General features: G+C 36.6%; 1 protein-coding gene across 1 annotated transcript in view; it reads left to right on the top strand.

The window, feature by feature from the left end:
* Window positions 1-2,287: 2,287 nt before the first annotated feature.
* Window positions 2,288-22,602, top strand: part of LOC105232421 (voltage-dependent calcium channel subunit alpha-2/delta-3) — a 36,814-nt gene continuing 16,499 nt past the window's right edge. The window contains exon 1 of the mRNA XM_011214088.4: window positions 2,288-3,843. Within this exon, the coding sequence (XP_011212390.2) occupies window positions 3,701-3,843 (143 nt within the window). The 5' untranslated portion in view covers window positions 2,288-3,700. The remainder of the gene's footprint in view (window positions 3,844-22,602) is intronic.

Here is a 22,602-nt window from a genome sequence, read left to right as displayed (position 1 = left end):
TCAATCTTAGACTCTGGGCCCAGAAGGATCTCGCAATCGTACAGAAGCTGGTCGTCGACCAACGCCTAGTAAGCGCACATGATGTCCATAGCTCTACGCTAGAGCTTAAAATTATCCAACTCTTTCCCATTCAGCAAGGTCTCTTATTAGCTTTGCAGTTACCAGTGTATCCGCTATGACCATGCACCCAGACGTGTCTGATAGAGAAGTAGCTAAATGCTATTTCTAGTCAGGACAGACACTATTTGAGTGCACAGTTAGCGAGCTCAGCGCTAGTATTGCCACTTTTCTGTCGGAGTGAATGCTCACTTCGCTGAAAGAGGCTGAACATCGGAGCACTACATCTACTGCTACCTTAATAGCAGACAGTATTGACTGAGAAAACTACAGTTGTCCGATAGCCTAAAACTAAGCTTGAAGAAGAGCTTACTACAGATAAAAAGGGGAATCAAAAATGCAGTTGAAGTAGGTTCGAATTTCAGCGTGTCCATGTTTGAACCTCATCATATATCTAGCTTCCAAGAGATCTAGAGCAACCTACGCATCAATGCGTCAGCGACAAGTAAGACACGTAAGTTTTCTGAGATTCTTTTACATATGGCTCAAGCAGCTCAAAAAACATCCGCTTGAAGACAAAACATCTCTTGCCAGGGTTGTGCGCTGGTTTTGGGACCCGCTTCGTAAAAATCGCTCCCCATGAAAAGGAGAAAACAACCTCAGATGAGAGACCCTCTTTGAATACACTCGCCGTATAATGTAATCATATAATTATATACAATACAATAATATTTATAAGGCATACGCCGAGCATATCGATCTTTCTCTCTCTCTTCCGCATAAAATTATTGAGGCGAAAATAAATACAACAGCTCGCCAGTCGTTCCACCATTTCTCTGTTTGTCACCAATTGGAGATTTCAAATGTAGCCAGGGCTTTCTCCACCTGGTACGGAGTGGAGGTTTTCTTATGCCTCTGCTTTCCCCGTACTGACCAACCTGAATTGTTTTCATCTATTCGGATGACATGACCAACATCTTGTACAGCTCATCGTTCTATCGACTACTCATCAAATGTTGTCATAGTCCACACCTCTCCACCATATAGCAGGACAGGGATGATGATTGACTTGTAGAATTTAGTCTTTGATCGTCGAGAGAGGACTTGTAACTATCTAAACAGATTTTAAAATGACTATATATAAATTAATTGAGTGCCAACCAATGCTCTCAAGTAGAGATAAACTTCTAGGCTAACTTCTAGTGGACCTAATATTATAAATATATTAAAATATTCCGAAAATTCAAATATTACTGACTAGATTCATTCTAGAAGCTAATATTAGAGTTTCGCTGGTTTTCCGATGAATTTTTCTATATTTTCAAAGAAACAAATACAATGAAAACACACACATAAGAAATGTGTGCCTCGCTGACCCAACCCTTCTGATGATAATAATGTCATTTAATCAAGCATTCGGGAATAACCCACTAAAGGAATTCCTATTACGTCGAAGCAGCAGTCATTTGCATACAAACATACAAACGCACATGCATGCACTCACTCTCTTGCTCTGTTACGAAAGTGAAATGAAGCGCACACGAAGCTAACACGCGCCTCCAACAAAAGAAACCGCCAGAGGAAAACAAAGTGAAAATTATTGAAAAGCGAAAACAAGATTTTCTTTCATTCAACGAAAGCGGTAAATGAGCACACGAGCAAAATGTAAAGGAAAAATCAATACGAACAGCTGGCAAATGAGCAGTCAACCCAATTGCCTCGCGCTCATTGAGATAAATTTCATGCAAAAACAACAGCAGGGAAATGTATTTGCTTTTATTTTCGCTTTGCTTTTGGTTTGTTTTTGTTTCTGTTTTTATTGACTTTGTTTTTGTTTTTATTGACTTTGTTTTTATTGCTTTTCTTTTTGTTTTTATTGTCTTTGTTTTCATCTTGCTTTGACATTTGAAAATGCCAGCACAAAATGGAGACCACAAAAACACCACAGCGCATCCTGTTGAGCGGCTCTGACATTAGCAATTGCGGTCGGAAATAAACGCCTTCGCCGCCGCCACCGCCACAAAGAGTTTAGCGCAAAATTGGCGCTCACGAAAAGCGCTCCGAAAAGGAAATGTACGAAAATGATATGACATACAAAAGTGGCGAACGGCTAACTAAGCGCTCTCGTGCCATGAAAATCTCAGCCGAAGCGACAACGAACGGCACGTACGAGTGCTCCACTTAGTTGCCTGTGGGCACTTTTCCACAATTTTCGGCAAATTTTCCTATTCAGTTTTTCTTGGCTACTCAGTGGCGACGGTACGGCAACGGGGAAAATCTTATAAACACGCACGCGAGTAACGGGGGTATACGCGACCAACTGTGGCCCGGTGCGCGACTATTAGACACTAACAACAACAACAACAACTACAATAATAACAATATTAAACACCGAACAACAACAACAGCAACAACATAGCCGACGACGAGCCGCTATCATAGCATAACAGCAACAACATACAGTACGGTACACACGAAACGAACGACAAACACACACACGCACACATACACATACATACATTCAGCTACCTTATACATGTACGTATAGAGCAGCGCGCGCACACAGCCATACGCCGTGTTTTATATATAGAAAATTTACGCACAGCTGAAAAATTTCGTTTTTAGTGAAACGGCGAACGGTGAATTTCGGTGCGGTTTTTCATATGTTCACGTATCGAGGCGAAATTTTCATTGTGAATTTCGCTGTTGGAAAATCGCTCGAGCGCTTATAATTCTTAAAATTGTGCAATAGCAGACGAAAAGTCGCAAAAGTCTCAAAAGTGGCAAAGTGTATATAGAAATATAGAAAGCAAAAATCTCTTGCATACATACATATGTATATGTGCATATAGCGATGTGGCAAAGTGCGTTGTGTTGAAAAATCTGGGTATGTCAAAGTTTAAATGTAGCTGTTGTGCCTGCGCCTGTTCCTGCTCCCGCTGCTGCTGTTGCTGCTGCCACAACGCTTGTTGTTGCTGCTGCTGCTGCTGTAATCCATCGTCGTTCGTCTCGTCAACACTTCATTTTTCGGGACTCCACCCAGTTTCGTGGTCAACGAAATCGCATACAAAATAGGAAAATCAAGCAGACACTGGCGTAGAAGCAGAATAAGTCGAAGAAGCAGCAGAAACAGAAACAGAATCAGCATCAGCATCAGGAGAACTTAAGAAAGCATAAGCAAACACATTGCGTCTGGCTAAAAGGGCTAATGAGGCCATAACTACACACATACTCATACATACATATATATACACATATGTGCACACATATGTATAGTTTGCTGTAAGCCCAAAACGTCGCTGCTTCGTTCGTGTTTTAGTGCGCGTGTGAGTGTGTATGCGTTAAGCAGTTAATGAGCTTAGTGTTAAAGAAAATCTTAAAGAAGCCAGTAAATATTTGCTATGATCAAACTCCTTCGTTTGTACGCTAAAAAAAGTGTACTTACATACATACACACATAAAAAAAATTATAAAAATATATATATATATCTATATATACATAGCAACGGCGTACATAAGTGTAGCATATAGAAAATATATATAAATATACAAATAAATAGAGTGTCGTGTCGTTTGAACTTGTGTAGCCGCGCCGTTCGCGACGCCCCGCAGCGCTCGCAATAGCAGGGAAAATGCTAGAAAAATGCCCAAGATGCTTACATGCGACAAGTTGATGACACATTTTACTGTCATTGTGACCGCATTCCTGCTACTCCATTGCATTGGTTTTTCACCGTTTATGCCGCAAACGTTGCGCGCCGTTGAGGCCACTCCCGAGGATGAAGCGTAAGTTCGTAGTACAGCGAAATAAAATAAAATTACAAAAAAGAATAATAAAAGTTTAGTCAAAACAATAGCAAAAACAAAGGCAAAAAACAAGCGCGTTTCTGCAGCCTTAGCTGTTTTGACATTACAAAATTACACATACATGTGTATATATGTATAGCTGTGTTATTGTACATGTGTAGCGAAATTCTTGCGTTACAAAGAAAAAATAAATAGCATGACTTGTGCACACTGTGGCGTCTTCGGATCGCCCTGTTGGCAATATTTATTGTTTATCACCCCCGATTATTATAAAACTTTTGCTGAAGTGGCGATAGCAAGCAGTTTAGTGAAACGTTTATAACTATTAAGCATTTATATTCATATATATGTATGTCTGTGTATAGTGCTTTCAAAAATTAAACGTGAATGCATCTCTCAAGGTTCTCTAGTTTTTTAACAGAAAACAAAAACAGCAACTTCAAATTTAATGGAGATTGTTTATCCTCATTAGAAAGAACATGCTTTATAATTCATTTTTTGAAAATTATGTCTCTTAAATGCTAGATGCGGATTCAGCTCAGATGGTCCATCCATTGACTTCTATTTTCGTTGATTAGGTCGACCATTTCGACTGGTAATAGGCACGTGTGATGGTTTGCTCCAAGACCTGATTTGAACCGCGGTTGTCCGCATAGACTTTAGACTTTACATATCCCCACAGGAAAATTCTAAAGGTGTGATATGACACGATCTTGGTGGCCATTAGACCGGCCCAACACCTGAAATTATCTGCTCACCGAAGTATTCTCTCAATAAAACTATTTATTGTTGCGATGTTTGGGAAGTGGCACCATCTTGTTGAAACCAAATGTCGCCGTGATCACGAGCTTCATTTTCAGGCATCAAATCGTTGGTTATCATGGCGCGATAACAATCGCCATTGACAGTTACGTTCCCACCGACATCATTTTTGAGAAAATATGGACCAATGATTCCCCCGCCCCACAATCCACACCAAACCGTTGTTTTTTCTGAATGAAATAGCAACTCTTGAATATCTTTAGGTTACTCTTCGTCCCAAAAGCGGCAAATTTGCTTGTTTACATATCCATTGAGCCGGAAATGGGCCTCATCGCTGAACAAAATTTGGTCCAAAAAGGCCGAATCTTCGTGGTACTTTTCAAGAGCCCATAGAGTGCAGCGATTTCGCTTGGGAAGGTCGAGCTGCTTCAGTTCTTGCACAAGCTGCGCCAAGTCGTTCCATACGTTTGTGCGAGTTGCTGCGAACGGCGCTGAGTCGACTCTCTACAGTATTCGTGTACACTCTCAGCTATTGCTGCTATATTTTCATCATTTTTCATTTTCTATTCGGTCGAAAATTATACAATAATGAATGCTGGATCTCAAGATGACCATAAGTTGAGCGAAGCGCAGCTTATTGTCCCTTTTGGTGCGATATTAGTCATTCCCTATGCTTACTAGTAACGTTCATGTTTTCGGTGAAGCACTTCAAAACACTTCATGAGCCAAATCATGCAACTTTTGGGAGCGCCTAACATTACTTTGATTAAATTTTTGTCCTATTCTTAACCAAACAAGTTTCAAAAGGTTGAACAATAGAATAGTTGACTCATCTGTAAATACTACATGGCTCCAATCGCGCTTGATGCTTTCCTGCGTCCAATACAATGTTTGTTTTTGAAAGTAGGAGTTTGATTAGATTGCTGCGGGATTTTTTGCAAGATCTCTAAAGTCTCTCATGTATTGTATTTAGTGATATGCCTCTCTCTTCCTGGCTTGTCATCTTCTTCTTTTGTATCTTAATTCTCTGAACTCTATCAACGTCGTCGTAAATCTCAAATAGCTCATCATTTCATCAACTGCTTTATTCGCCGTTGCCAATACACAAAGGACCATACAACTTCTGCAAAACCATTCTCTCGAAAACTCTTAATGTCGAGTCATCAGATTTTATCATCGTCCGTCCCTATGCACCATATAGCAGAACGGGGATGATGTCTAGAGAAGACTTCACTTCTCAATTGCGTTGTTGGTGTTAATGCTTGTTCCAAGATAGATTGTAGGCTTTCATCCGACCATATCCTACATATAAAGCTGATTTCTGCGCCACCGTATTTGAATAGCTCCACCGGCAATCCATCGGCCGCCGTCACTTTGTTGTTCTTCAGGCGAGTAATTGCTATTCGAACTTCTTCTTCTTCATAGTAGAGCAATGAAACGTCTTCTCCATCGCCATCGATTGGGGAATCTCCTGAGTATTATGTTTTCACTGTCATTCAGCAGGTTGAAGAAGTGTTTCCTCCATAATTTCAGTATACTCTGGGCATCAGTCACTAGATAACCTCTGGGGTCTTACACGAACATAAAGAAAGGTTATACCAAAATAAGTAGAGGAAAAGAGTATGTTAGTGATATATGTATATAACAGATGAGTTGGTTGTTATCGCAGTGGATTATTCCGTTGCTAGTTGTTTACTTTTTTTGATTGGTAGATAGTAGTTATATATTTAGTCTGGTTATTATTGGGGGTGCATTTCTATTATTCCAACGATTGTCCGTTGCATTTCGCGGTAATGCATGTTATTGCGATGTGTTCTTATCTGCGGCTGATAAGTATTTCACCATGTAATCTTGACGGTTGCTGATAAATATGCTTTGATGCATACAAATTGCATATAATTTTTTTTTTAATTTATTTATTGATAATATAGTAGTTTATATATGTATGTATATATATATACGTATATCATTTCGTCGAACTCGGACAGATAGAAAATGATGAAATCAAACAGGAACAGTTCATACAGCTTGTTGTCCCGTCTGATGCGATCTTAGTCATTCCCATTGCATACAGGTTCATTCATTTTTTGCAGAACGTCGTACACCCCCAAAGCGGCCTCAGGGAATATTCTAATCGTACACACTACTCGACGCTCATATTATAAGTTGAATGTAAATAGAACTTTGTGTGTGATTTTCTGTTTGATTTCATCATTTTCTATTTGTCCGAGTTCGATGAAACTATTGACATTATCAAGGTGTGCAGATAAAATCAAAAGCTAATTCGGCTTGTCTTCTTTTAATTCCGTAATAACTCACCCCGCGCATTTATTAAATCTCAAAAAGGCGGAATCTGAACAAATTCTTTGGTTGATATGGCAGTTGTCGTATAGAAACGTCAAATACCATTCGGAAAGTGACAGATATTCAGTAAAAAGTCTAACATTTACGAAATGGGTCGCTATTTACTATTCTACAGTTCGCAGATTGGGCAGAAGATCGTTTGACCGAGGATGGTCACTTTTACCGAAAAATCATCTTTTCGGACGAGGCTCATTTCCACCTCGATGGTTACGTTAACAAGCAAAATTGTTGCATTCCCTATGCTTACTAGCAACGTTCAGGTTTTCTGTGAAGCACTTCAAAACACTTCATGGGCCAAATCATGCAACTTTTGGGAGCGCTTAACACTGCTTTAATTAAATTTTTGTCCTATTCTTAGCCAAACAAGTTTCAAAAGGTTGAACAATAGCATAGTTTACTCATCTGTAAATACTACATGGCTCCAATCTCGCTTGATGCTTTCCTGCGCCCAATACAATGTGTGTTTTTGAAAGTAGGAGTTTGATTAGATTACTGCGGGATTTTTTTCAAAATCTCTAAAGTCTCTCCTGTATTGTATTAAGTGATATGTCTCTCTCTTCCTGGCTTGTCATCTTCTTCTTTTGTATCTTAATTCCGTGAACTCTATCAATGCCGTCGTAAATCTCAAATAGCTCATCCTTCATCGACTGCTATATTCGCCGTAGTCAACGCACAAAGGACCATACATCTTCTGCAAAACCATTCTCTCGAAAACTCTTAACGTCGAGTCATCAGATTTTGTCATCGTCCGTCCCTCTGCACCATATAGCAGAACGGTGATGATGTCTAGAGAAGACCTCACTTCTCAATTGCGTTGTTGGTGTTAATGCTTGTTCCAAGATAGACTGTAGGCTTTCGTCCGACCATATCCTACATATAAAGCTGATTTCTGCGCCACCGTATTTGAATAGCTCCACCGGCAATCCATCGGCCGCCGTCACTTTGTTGTTCTTCAGGCGAGTAATTGCTATTCGAACTTCTTCTTCTTCATAGTAGAGCAATGAAACGTCTTCTCCATCGCCATCGATTGGGGAATCTCCTGAGTATTATGTTTTCACTGTCATTCAGCAGGTTGGAGAAGTGTTTCCTCCATAATTTCAGTATACTCTGGGCATCAGTCACTAGATGACCTCTGAGGTTTTACACGAACATAAAGAAAGATTGTACCAATATAAGTAGAGGAAAAGAGTATGTTAGTGATATATGTATATACTTTTGAGATGCGTTGGTTGTTATCGCAGTGGATTATTCCGTTGCTAGTTGTTTACTCTTTTTGATTGGTAGATAGTCGATATAAGTATATTTGGTCCGGTTATTATTTAGAGGTGCATTTCTATTATTCCAACGATTGTTCATTGCATTTCGCGGTAATGCATGTTATTGCGATGTGTTCTTATCTGCTGCTGATAAGTTCCTGATAAGTTCCTGATAAATATGCTTCGATGCATACTAATTGCATATTGGGTTGTCAAAAAAGTCTTGCGGTATTTTTATTGATTTTTTTTTTATTGAAATGAATTTTTGATGACTCATGCCCAGCTCTTGACCGATGCTACGGCTGCTACTATGCCGGTCTCTTTCGACCAATTCAGCGATTTTATCGTAATTTTCGACGACAGGCCTTCCGGAGCGTGGCGCATCTTCGACCACCTCTACACCAGAACGTTGAAACCATCGTTGTGCGGTGGAAATGAAAACTGTATCGGGTCCATAAACTGCACAAATTTTATTGGCGGCTTGAGATGCATTTTTGCCTTTATCGTAGTAGTACTGTAAAATATGCCGTATTTTCTCTTTATTTTGCTCCATGTTTGCGACGCTATAACTCACGAACGACTTAAAAGAAACGAAAATCAATCAAACACCTGTTAGCGCGTGAAATGAGCTTTTCAAAAAGGTATAGCATGACCCGATGCGACAAAAAGAAACTAGAACTACGTGCTTTCAGCGCCAACTAGCGAAAGTACCGCAAGACTTTTTTGACAACCTAATATATACTCGTACATACCCTACCTCTTAATTTTTGAGAATCTCCTGAGTATTATGATTTCACTGTCATTCAGAAGGCTGGAGAAGTGTTCCCTTCCATAATTTCAGTATACTCTGGGCATCAGTCACTAGATGACCTCTGAGGTTTTACACGAACATAAAGAAAGATTGTACCAATATAAGTAGAGGAAAAGAGTATGTTAGTGATATATGTATATACTTTTGAGATGCGTTGGTTGTTATCGCAGTGGATTATTCCGTTGCTAGTTGTTTACTCTTTTTGATTGGTAGATAGTCGATATAAGTATATTTGGTCCGGTTATTATTTAGAGGTGCATTTCTATTATTCCAACGATTGTTCATTGCATTTCGCGGTAATGCATGTTATTGCGATGTGTTCTTATCTGCTGCTGATAAGTTCCTGATAAGTTCCTGATAAATATGCTTCGATGCATACTAATTGCATATTGGGTTGTCAAAAAAGTCTTTCGGTATTTTTATTGATTTTTTTTTTTATTGAAATTGAATTTTTGATGACTCATGCCCAGCTCTTGACCGATGCTACGGCTGCTACTATGCCGGTCTCTTTCGACCAATTCAGCGATTTTATCGTAATTTTCGACGACAGGCCTTCCGGAGCGTGGCGCATCTTCGACCACCTCTACACCAGAACGTTGAAACCATCGTTGTGCGGTGGAAATGAAAACTGTATCGGGTCCATAAACTGCACAAATTTTATTGGCGGCTTGAGATGCATTTTTGCCTTTATCGTAGTAGTACTGTAAAATATGCCGTATTTTCTCTTTATTTTGCTCCATGTTTGCGACGCTATAACTCACGAACGACTTAAAAGAAACGAAAATCAATCAAACACCTGTTAGCGCGTGAAATGAGCTTTTCAAAAAGGTATAGCATGACCCGATGCGACAAAAAGAAACTAGAACTACGTGCTTTCAGCGCCAACTAGCGAAAGTACCGCAAGACTTTTTTGACAACCTAATATATACTCGTACATACCCTACCTCTTAATTTTTGAGAATCAACCTCAAATTGTTCAAACGTCATTATTTTCACAAAAGTCTGCTCATCCGTCGTTAAAACTTTTGCTGGAAACAGTTTTTATTTGACAAGGCATCTTCAAGAAATTTGGCGGGCATTATTATTCAAGCCAGTGCTATAATCTCTGAACAAATTCTTTGGCTGATATGGCAGTTATGGTATAGAGATGCATACTGATAGATCAAAATGAAGTCCTTGCATGGAAAGCTTTTTGAAGGCTATTCGATGCAATCGCAGTTAATGTGTTTTCTTGTTGTCTTTACAAGTAATCATATTTGAAACATCCTTTAATAGATACAAAACAGTTTTGAGACGTACTACCCAATTTTAGAAGATATGATTTCATATCTTATCTACAAATATATGGCTATAATCAAGCTTTGAACCATTATAGTTCACCAAAGACCCCATGAGGGAATTTAATCAGCGATATAGCCACTAATGTCAGAAAGATTACAAATTTCTTGGGGTAAAGTAGTTGAAAAAGGTGTCCGAAATTCTAATTTATGGGTATGACAAAACTTATGGGGCATATGAACCGCATAGGAATATCGGATTGAAAATATTTGAAATGGCACCAAATATATATCCCATATTGGACAAAACTAAAAAAAAACGATAAAATATAAACCACTCATATTGATATAAAATTTGAGATTTGGTTATAAAATGGTTACATATTACTTATATATTGGTTACGTATTAGTTATATATTGGCAATATCTGACAGCGGGAGGTTAAGATTTTATGATACATAATGTAATATGATGGTAAATCGTAAAATCGATTTTTTTTTTTGATGATACATAGTTCTGTTGATGATAAAGTAAGCAAACAAAAGGCTTAGTTTGGTGTTAATTCAAAGATATGAAAATACTCTTTGTGGGATATCCTTTAGAAAGTCTTTGATTCTTATATTATTTCATACCAATTTCTTCAGATCGTAATGCATCACTTTTCAAACTCTCAGTAATTTCAGAAGAAGTTGCATATCATGGGCATAACCCATTTACATGTATAGTATACTTCAACTATTTCTGAAAGCATGTTTTAAGCCATTGTGTGAACCCTTGGCCTGAGAGCACTCAAGAAGAAGCACCTTTATAGTTTATAATTGTGAAAGAATGAATGAAATACTTGCAGAAATATTTTAATGTCGAGGAAGAAGAAGCTATAAATCAAATTTGCAGTTCAGCGGCATGGAAAACGACCGTTGGTGGAGATGGTTGAGAGAGCGAACTATGGCGTATAGGTGCGGCTAACTGCCATTGACCTACTTTCAAAAGCTGGTCTTTGTTAAAGAAAGGATATTCACAATTTCGAATAGCCTATTTCCATTTAAAAGCATTTAAGCACGCCCCTTCTCACCTACCCTACCCCCACTCTCTCACTCTCGTTCGCATGAAGCAGCTCACACGCACACACTAATAATTAGCATGCTTTTATGCTAAGTAATTCGCTATTAATTGCACGTTTTCATTTCTGCTTTCATTTCCTCTCCGCTTTGCAGTCTTCTGGCCGAGCATTTGTGACGGCGGCCTCCTTGATATGCATGTATTTCCACTTGTAATTTGTCATTTCTATTAAAATGGGGTGCTCATATTTGTTGGTACGTTTGTGTAAGTGTGATTATAAGAGCTACTTTGCTTTTGTTATTTTTATTTTTCAGTTTTTTTTTGCTCGCTTTTTATGTGTATTCGCTACAAGTAGTTTGTGTCGTTGAATAAAATCAAAGAAAATTGAATTGTCAGCTACAGACCGTGGACTCGCGTGCCCTGACGACAGCACAGCAGAGGTAGGCTGTGGTGTTGGCGTTGTTGGTGTTTAGTGTTTGCTTAATAGAGTGTGTGGGCGGTGGAAAAACTGTTGACCACCACATCCTGTTTAACGGCATGGCAGAGCCTTAAGGCGGTTTGCAATGTAGTCGAGGTTTTCATGCAACGCTGATGGGTTTTGTGGTATTGGCGTTAATGCTAAATAGCCTTTTGGATAGCGTATTACTGAGGAAATCGTTGTATAAGTATGCGTGTATGTACTATGTGTGAAAGTTAGGGCGGAGCATAGTTTTGACTGGCAGAAAATTACGAATGCGAGTGAAATGAAGGGATGTTAAGATTAAAAAAAGTGAAGCTGATTTTTCTAAAAAATAAAATTTTCATTTTAATGAAAAAATTTTTTTTTAATTTAGTAAATTTGTTTTTTTTTTTAAGTAAAAATAAGCAAAACAAATCGTACGTTAATATTTATTTTTTGTGTTTTTAAAACATTTATGGAGATTTTTTAATAAATTTTTTTTTCAAGCAATATCTAATTTTTTTTAAGAAGTAACAAAAAACATTTTTTTTAACAATTATTTTTTGTGTTTTTTTTTTAATTTATTGAGATTTTTTTAGTAAAATAATATTCAAACAATTCAAATTTTTATAAAAAGTAAAAATAAGTAACAAAAAAAATTTTTGAAAATTTTCTTTTCAGGTTTTTTAAAATGTATTAACACATTGACGGACAGTAGGAACAAGTAAAGTTCGAAAATTGACACTATGTGTTTTTGTAATTTTTAGAATATTTAAAGTATAGTTTCACTATTTCTGCTTAAATAAACTTAATTTTGAATAATTCAGCACCTTTAATTAGGTTGCGGCCATAACCGTCATGGCGCCACCGCACTCTAGACTTGGTAAATGCACATTTGTGCTGCGATCGCCGCAGTGTCTGTAAACGACCGTTTCGTTTTAGACGGCTGTCGCTGTCATGCCACATAGTGAACTTCGCTTTGACGGCTATAGACGCAAGTGTCCGTCAACGTGTTAAGATATTTTTAGTAAATTTTTTTTCAAGAAAAGTTTGAAATTTCTTGAAAAGTAAAAATAAGTAACAAAAAATTTTTTTTCAATGATTATTTTTTGTGTTTTTCAAAAATTTATTGTGATTTTTTAGTAAAAAAAAATATTCAAACAATTCAAATTTTTATAAAAAGTAAAAATAAGTAACAAACAATTTTTTTAATATTTTCTGTTTATGTTTTTTAAAATGTATAGAGCTATTTTTTAGTAAAATTTTTTAAAAAGTAAAAATAAGTAACAAGAAACATTTTTTAATAATTATTCTTTGTGTTTTCTAAAAATTTATAAAGATTTTTTTTAGTAAAATTGTTTCAAGCAAAATCAAAAATTTTTTTGAAAAGTGAAAATAAGTAAGAATAAACATTTTTTTAATAATTGTTTTTAGGGTTTTTTAAAAAAATTTTGAAATTTTTCTTTTAGTAAAAAAAAGTTTTCAACCGAAATCTAAAATTATTTTTAAATATAAAAAAGAGTAACAATAAACATTTTTTTTAAATTAACTTTTGTTTTTTTTTTTAATTTAAATTTTTTTTTTAGTTAAAACAAATATCAAAACAACTTTTTTTTCGTTTGAATTTGGATTTGAATTTCAACAATATCCACGTTAAATTTTTGTTGCTTAAGAAATATAGTACACCAGAGAGTAATGCATCCGTTTTGAACTAGTTTATAACTAGTCTGTAACTAGTATACATCTGATCACAAATTAGCGCTTCAAGATAGGAGAACATTAATAACAGAAATACCCAAGAAACTGTGACGTAGGGCTGACTATTTCGGCTTGCGGCTCACAGTAGTTGATTTGACTGCAGCTGACCCACCCTCATAGATCAAGACGTGTGTATGTCGCTGTGTATACTTTGACACTAATTTGCCTATTTAAACATACACACACACCCAATATTAAGTGACATTATGGCGGATTTTATTATTCTCATTAAATTAACATAACAGTGTAAGTTTAGTAATAAAATTCGTAGTAAAATGGCATAGGCCGCCAAATAAGACTTTTTATGTTGCCTTAAGCTAAGTTTACACTAAGCATTTGCATATCAAAATGGGTGAGACATATTTACATATATTTTTGTTATGTGCTAATGAGCGGATTAGTAGAGAGGAAATTGTGTAGTTAACAATTAGAGAACTTAGGTGAAAAGTAAATGAGCGTAAAAGGTGGTTTTGGGTCAGGAGAAATTTTCAAAAATATTATAGTAAAACATTCTAAAATGTTTTATAGATATATTTTTCATTTAACTTTTTTATTTTTTTTATTTTTTTTATTTTAATAATATTTTTCCCCCTTTAATTTTGTAAGAGTTCGCTTCAAAAATTTGCAAAACTATTAATTTTAATTGCAATTAATAAATCAACAGTAATATAATCATGTGTATTTATGTTTGTACATATGTATATGTTCATATGCATGAAATTCACTTAAATTACGTGCCTTTCATTACTGTAATGACAGCGTCATTGTCAATATTGCCGAAAATTCTGGGAAAATTGCTTGCAGTCGCGTATAAAATGCGAATAAAGTAAAGAATGCAATAAACAGTATTTACTTAAGAGATGTGCACATGTGGCTTCGTATGAATAAAGTGATCAACAACATTTTTCGCAACAATTTTCGTGCAGATCGCAAGCAAAAGCCAATTTGAGTATTATTTTTATTTTAAATTATGTTTTTATGTATACTGAAATTTTTATTTAAAACTTTGTATGTATGTATAGTAAAATATGTTATAATATAGCTAGTAATAGATCTAGACTGCTAGTCGCTTTGAACAGTTCACCTTATGTGAAATTAAAATATTTTTTTGGGGGTTTTTTGCATATTTCGTTAGTCTACACATTTAAAAATAACACATACAAATCTTGAAATCGCTTTCTCAAATAGTTTTGGAGTTACAGACTGCTTAAATCGAGCAGCGTTGTTCAGCTCCATTAGTTTATCTCGAAACACGTTTTGCTCGAAACTGAACTTTTGAAATATTTAATTTTTTCCTTTAAATATCATTTTAAATTACCCTTAAAATTATGTGACTTTCTACGAACACAGCAAAATTATTTTTCTCAAGTGTCGTCTCAAGTGGTCCATCCGTTGAGTCTAATTTTCGATGTCTCGTTCGAGGATTTCGACTGGCAACTGACAAATGACAAGGCATGCATCAAAGACTTTATATATCCTCACAGGAAAAAGTCTAACAGTGTAATATCACACGATCTTGGTGGCCCAAAAGTGACATTATCTGCTCACCGAAGTGTTCTCTCAATAAATCCATAGATTTATGAAGAAAACCAAGCCGTTGTTTTTTCTGGACGAAATGGCAGCTCTTGAATCTTTTCAGGTTGCTCTTCGTCCTAAGTGCGGCAATTTTGGTTTGTTTACATACCCATTCAGCCAAAAATGGGTCTCATTGCTGAAAAGAATTTGGCTCGAAAACGTCGAATCTTTCTTAGAACTTTACTAGAACCCCTAAAGAGAAGCCTCGACGTAAGGTTCGTCAAGATGTTCCATACGTCAATCCGAGTTGCTGCGAATGGCGCCGAATCGACTCTCCACGGTCTTCGTGTACATTGTGTACACTCTCGGCTACGGCTGCTATATTTTCTTCACCGCATGCTAGACGTGGTCCATTCGATCGAATATTATCCAAAAATTAATGCTGGGCTTCCAAGTTGGGTGATGATGTCAAATTTGCTCAGTAAAAAGAAAAAAAAATAATAAAATCTCGATACTTCGAAAACTCACTACCATATCCAGCACAGCTGAAACTAAACATATTGCTATCCAACCACATTTACAGAAGAATTTAGGAAAAAATAAATCCACACCTGATTGCCAGATACAATGAAGAAGATCCGATGGATCGAGATGTCTCCGGAACAGCCTTGAGAGGCGAGGTGCATGATGCTTGGATCTCCCCTCTGGTCTTAAAATGCTTGCCTTTCATTGACCTTTTCAGGCAAGGAAACAAAAAAAAGTCCGGGGTGCCACATCTGTACAGTAGAGCAGCTGCAAAAACGTTCGGATGCCGGCCTTAGTTAGGTGGTAGTTGTTCACAAGAAAGGCGGTGTGAGCCGAGACGTTGTCGATGTGGAACTTCCAGTCGGCTGCGTTGCCTTGTCGGACAAAATTGACCCTTCGTGTGAGTTTTTTGAGGACTTACAACAAAACTTGGCGTTGACGGTTTGTCCATGAGGAACAAAAACGACAATGAGCATCGTTTTCACTTTGGATTTGCTCATTCTTCCCTTTTGCACATCACTTCTTGCTAAAGCAACATCTGGGTAAGCCTGCTTTATCAAATCAAACGTCTCTACCGCAGAATTACCGAGTTTCACACAGAATTTAATAGCGTAACTCTGCTCTAACGAACGCTACATTTTCGGCTTGCAGCACTCACAGAAACACGACGCGTGAAAATGTTTGTCCTGACTCTCCAGATGCTCGGTGACAGTAAGCTAGGAACGCCCTCTACCGAATCCAGTCGGTGCGCGCACGCTTCGAAGTACAGTCGCGGCGGAAGAAACTCAGTTCTATTACTTTCCGGACAACCTTTGTAACAAACCTTCTTTTATTGTTTTCTTTAACAAGGAATTTGAAATTAACTGCATTAAAAAACAGTTAAGGGCTTAACACATTCCTACGAAATCTTATTTTAAACAGAAAAATTTCTTAGGGATCACTGAAGCGAGTTTATTACCCCTTGAAATCATTATTATTTGGACGCAACCAAAAGGGTTTAAAACAGTTAAAAATTTACGCAGAAAGTTGGCAGAAAAAAGCTTGAAGGGTTTAGAAAAATTCCTTTTATACTGAATTCTATAAATATATATGTATATAAGCGTGTAAATATATATATGTACTTATAATTTATTTAAGACTTATAACAAAACGCTTTTCATTTTTCCAGTTTTGTTAAGCAATGATGCGCAAAGCTTCGCTTTATTGCGTTTTTATCTGTCACGTTTTATACTTGAAACCCCCACCATAATACCTTTTGTTCTGCCTTTTGCCGATTCTATGATAGCCAATTTTTTCTTGAAGTATTTGAATTTTTATGCCGATGAAAACGAACGCTTTTTAAGCTTACGCGCACGATTGCGGGTAAGAGTTCAAAACCCAATTGGGTATAAGTGCCTTTTACAAAATCGTAGCCGCAAAGAAATTATTGCCGTAAACGCTTGACTGGCCACAAAACAAGATTTAACGACACAAATCCGTCAAATTACCTTCTCGCAACACCTTCGCCGCGCGCACAGCATTCACATTGGTGCTCGTTCAAATTGTAACACGTGCATGAAGTTGCCTTTGTGTGGGTATATATGTATACATAGTTGTATGTATGTATGTATGCATGTATTTATGTATATATGCATGTATTTATGTATATATGCATTTATGTTTTCATGTATATGTGCCTGCATATAGCTATATGCTGACAAATTCATAGATACACAAACTGGCATCTGTCGTCGTATGTGTGTGTGTGTACGTTCACCTTAAAATGCCAAAAGACATTCGCATCGATAAAGTACGCCAGAAAATCAATAACAACAAAAATGTGTAAAACATTTCAGCCGAAAGGATTTTAAATTTATGCGACGGAATGTGGCAAAAATGTACATACCAGCACTTGAACGTATTTTATATGTGTATATGTAGCTCTTGAGGAAAATATTCTAATGGAATTTACGCAAGTAAGGGGAAAAATATTTAGAGATAAGCTGAGACGAATTTTGGTTATAACTGAAAGAAATGCCTGACGCGTCATTGTATACTTATCTTTAAGTTTTCTGTCGAGTACATAGTCATTCAATATGATGAGAAAAATTTACTGAGATAATTTTTATGATGATGTTGCTATTTTCATACATATTATTAAATGTTGTTGTTATCTTTTAAGTCAAAACTTGTCTAAGAGACCACTTGTGATATTTTATTGACCAGTTTAGAACTTTCACACAAAATGTTTACATTTATACTGTTCTAAACAGTTCTTGATATATAATCTTATGATCTATATTATTCTACAATGGTATTTTTGACGGAATATATAACAGAGTGCTGTCAGCATTTTTGAGTTTTTCTATTTTATTCTTGAACAAAATCAAGAAAAAACGTTACTTCGGCTGCACTGAAGGTAATATAGCCTTCACAGGTCCATTTCTTTTAGTAACTACATATGTATGTGTTCAGTTTGTATGGCAGCTAGATTCTATAGTTAACCGATCTGAACAATTTCTTCGGAGATTACAGTATTGCTTTAGAAAATAATGCATACCAAATTTTGTGAAAATATCTTGTCAAATGCAAAAGTTTTCCATGCAAGCATTTGATTCCGATCATTCAGTTTGTATGACAGCTATATGCTATACTTAACCGATCTGAACAATTCCTTTCGATATTACATTATTATCTTAGAAAATGATCTGTGCCAACTTTTGTGAAGATACATTAACAAATGTGAAAGTTTTCCATACAAGAACTTAATTCCAATCGTTAAGGTTGTATGGCAGCTATATATTATAGTGGCCGTTCCGACAAATGAGCAGCTTCTTTACATATCCCCACACGAAAAAGTATAACGGTACGATGTTGCACGATCTTGGTGACTAATCGATCGGCCCAAAACGTAAAATTATCTGCTTACCGAAGTGTACTCTCACCAAATCCACTGATTGATCCCACATCCTATGGTATAGTCTTGTTAAAACCGAAAGTCACCGAGGTCACGAGTTTCAATTTGAGGTACCAAATAGTCGGTTATCATCGCGATATTGACTGATGATTCCACCGTCCTACGAACCATTTGTTTTTTCTGAATGCAACAACAGCTCTTGAATCTCTTTAGGCTGCTCTTCATCCCAAATGCTGAAATTTCGCTTGTTTACATACCCATTGAGCCAGAAATGGACCTAATCGCTGAACAAAATTTAGCTCGAAAACGATCGGATCTTATTGGAACTTTTCAAGAGATTATAGAGCGAGGCGATGTTCTTTGGAATGGTCGAACATTTTCAGTACTTCCACAAGCTGTATTTCGTACGCTTTCAATTTAATATCTCGACGTAAAATGCGCCAAGTCGTTCCATGCGTCAGTCTACCGAATCTACTTAGCACGGCCTTCATATACGATCGGTCAATTATTGTTCAATAATCAATGCTGGGTCTCAAGATGGGTGATGGAGATCCGAATAGTACGCTCAGTAAGCCGATTTTGTTGACCATAAGTTGAATGAAGAGCGAATCACAATCTTTACAGAACGTGAATTTTCCTAAAAGTTGAACGATTTGTAAACGTTCTTCAGGCCTTCCGTAGTGAAATGCCATACAATACGGAACAAACTTAACAAGACAACTTGACAAGATTCAAGCGTGATCTGTCAAAAAAAAAAACGGTTGAAAAAATACATCTCCTAGAATCATCCGTTAAAACGAATTTTTTTCTGAGTTCACAAAACAGTGTTTTTAAAAAAGACCTAAGGAAAAGAATCAAATATATTTATACTATGATTGTCATAAACTTATGCTCTCAGGTTTAAAACCATACTTTATATAGAGATTTCGGATCAGTATTAGACCGGAAAATATAATCCGACCACGAAGCTATAACGAAGCTATATTTGAAATTGGGAGTTCACAAAGCAGTATTCTTAAAAAAGGTCTAAAGAGAAGTCAACTATAATACATATTAGAACGAAATATAATTTTAAGTATCTATTACTATAAACTGGGTTTGATTCTTAAGACAAAAATACTTTTTATAATGGAATATAGAATATTATACAACAATCAAAACTATACGGAAACACTAAAAACACTGAAAAGAATCACTCTTTTGAGATGATGATATTATAAGTCTTCTTATGCCTTCAAATGTTCCGCAAGTCGCAGAGAAGCTCCGAACTTCTCAACCACTTTATAAATTCCTTCCAATAAGGGTTGTACAACTTCTTTAAATTCCGTGTAAAAGGCACTCATACTTATGCGTTTTTGCGTATCACAACTGTAGTTATGCTTAAATTTAACAGACCATGTCAAATTTTTACTCTCTCTTAACGTGAATTACTTTTCAGCTGAAAACTTAATTTGCAGCTTTTCCAACAACAGTGGCACGGCATGTTGTTCAACTAGTATATAAATTTTATCGCTGGAATCTACTTTAGATTGCATGTTTACACAAAAACAACAATAAAACTAAAAGGATAAAATTTGCGAATGACTTGCCGCTTGCCGGAATGCACGCTACATATAATGTTCAAACTTGGGTGCGAGTCAATGTTGGTAGCTCGTGAAGGACATGATATTTAACTTGTAGTTTCTCAATACCAAAACGCTGCTAGCCGTTTCCAATAATACGTTGAACCTGCTATTTTTGAGACCACTTTGCACTGTTTATGTAAACTTTATCACAAAGGTTAGGTTAAGTTGGTCAGGCAGACTGAAGAGCATAGTGGAGTTTTGCTTTTTTGCGATACTAGGTGGTGTGCGTTTCGAAGTCCATGCGAAGTAGTTATGCTTCAGGAAGCCTACGGTTGTTGCCAATAGTAGTAGTTAGTAGAATATGAGGTCTTACGAACGATATTTAAGATAACTTTCCTTAGGGACATCCGTGATAAGCATTACATTGGTTCAGGTTTCGAATATGGGACTTTTTAACGGGGCTCATCCGTATACCACTGACTCAGAAGTTCAAACCAAAAGGAAATGCTTACAGAGGATCTTCAAAACTTACATATTACAATCAGTTACAGCCTTGTAAACTCATATCAATTAGCCTTATTGAACAGTAAGTCTTGTTATAGAGAATATCTTATAGAAGGGTATTTTTTTTGTAGATTTCATCCACGAAGAAAGCCAGAATCATTGCAAAGGTAGAGGGCCATTTTTAGCACCATTGAAGATGGCATGCAATTCGAGAAATATCAATATTTTTTCTTCAAAAATTTAAAAGTTTACTCTTTGAATTGCATATTAGAGTGAGCCGACTTAAAGGGAGTCAAAAAAACGGTAAATCGCTTATGTGAGAAAAGTTCTACGGATCATTCTGAACTACTTGGCAGAAGCGGCTATTGGTCTAAATTCGAGCCTGTGATTTTCAAGTTTTTTAGGTAACGGGTTTTTCAGTAAGAGATATGAAGTTCTTTATTCCTATGAAAATACCTTCGATGCCATTATGTGGTCAACAGACTGGGCCATTTCGTAAGATAACACGCTCAACAAACTTGGGTTCCAATAAATCGATTGTGACATTCGCTGTGTGGCTTGTGTCGGCGTCCTGTTGGAACCACATATTTTCCAAATTCATATCAACCGATTCGGGGTAAAAATATTAAAGAAGTACGGCCCAAGGACGCCGCCGGCACCGCAAATTTTTCGGGATTCGTGTGGTTTTCTGTCTGACCAAAAACACATATTTTGTTTATTGACAAAGCCATTCAGCTAGAAAAGAGCCTCATCGCTGAAGTTGATTTTTCGATGAAAGTCCGAATCATATTCAAGTTGTTACTCAGCCCAATTCACGAACATATGACGATTCTGGTGGTCAAGAGGCTTCAGTTCTTGCGTCAGTTTTATCTTGTAAAGATGCAGGTCAAGATCTTTTCGCAAAATTCACCGCAACGACGTCACAGAGATGTCCAACGCTTGAGAACGACGTATGAGAGACTGATTTGGTTCTCCTTCAATCGATGCCTAGCGGCAGCAATATTCTCAACACTATGGACACTTCTTTGTCTCAGTGGCGCGGGAACATTTTGTACTATGCCTATAGATTCAAATTTTTCACTAGACGCTCAATTGTTGAGCTGACAGGGCGATTATGAGGACCATAAATTGGACGTAGCGCTCTTAAAGTTGACTCTCTCTTGACTTCTGACTCGGAATATCGGTCGTAAATTTTAACAATTTTGACTCGTTTTTGGATCGTATATCTTTCCATGATGAAATGACAAGCTTTACACAAGAGAAATGTCTAAAGAGCAGAAAAAAATATGACCTTGCTTTCTTTTTTAAGTCCTCTCTGAGTCCTTTAAGAGGTCTTAGTTGTCAACGATGATCTCGTCTGTCCAGATTCCCGCAATTTTCCCGATTTTCCATCCAAATTTAATAGTATTTTTATTTATATATTTTTTTTTATATCGGTATTTAGTATCCCCTATTATTAAACTCACTATAGAAGGGTGTACGAGATATAGTAATTCTTAAATAAATATCAAATTCTAGAAGCAGTACTTTTTAGAGAAACTAAATAGTCCAATAAATAAGTTCAAAACATGCACATTAAGAGTTATGTACTTTTTCCCCATATTTCTTCATTTCCAAAATAACTTCAAGCGGGCATCATGGATCGATAAAAGACAATCATCTGCTATATTTATAGACAAATAGCATTTTGCGAGTGACAAAAATGCCGGCGCACGGCATATTACATGTACATAAGCATAGTGTCGGGCTCACATTGACAACCTAAAAAACTAACAAGCTGACAAACTTTGCACACTCAAGTGTAAATAATCATCATTGATTGATTGAATGCATGAGTGATCGATGTGGCTTCAAGCGAAATGCTTGAATATGAATCAAAAAAGAATTTAATTTATTTATTATACAAAAACAGTGAAAAGGGTTACCGCTATGACGTCACACTTACTACACATGCATAAACACAAACGACGAGTGCCGCGCTGTCCGCTTGACATACAGTAATTTATT

Source organism: Bactrocera dorsalis, chromosome 1 (assembly GCF_023373825.1).
Source record: "Bactrocera dorsalis isolate Fly_Bdor chromosome 1, ASM2337382v1, whole genome shotgun sequence".
Classification (NCBI taxonomy): domain Eukaryota; kingdom Metazoa; phylum Arthropoda; class Insecta; order Diptera; family Tephritidae; genus Bactrocera; species Bactrocera dorsalis.
The sequence above is the reverse complement of the archived record's forward strand: the minus strand, read 5'-3'. Positions and strand labels throughout refer to the sequence as shown.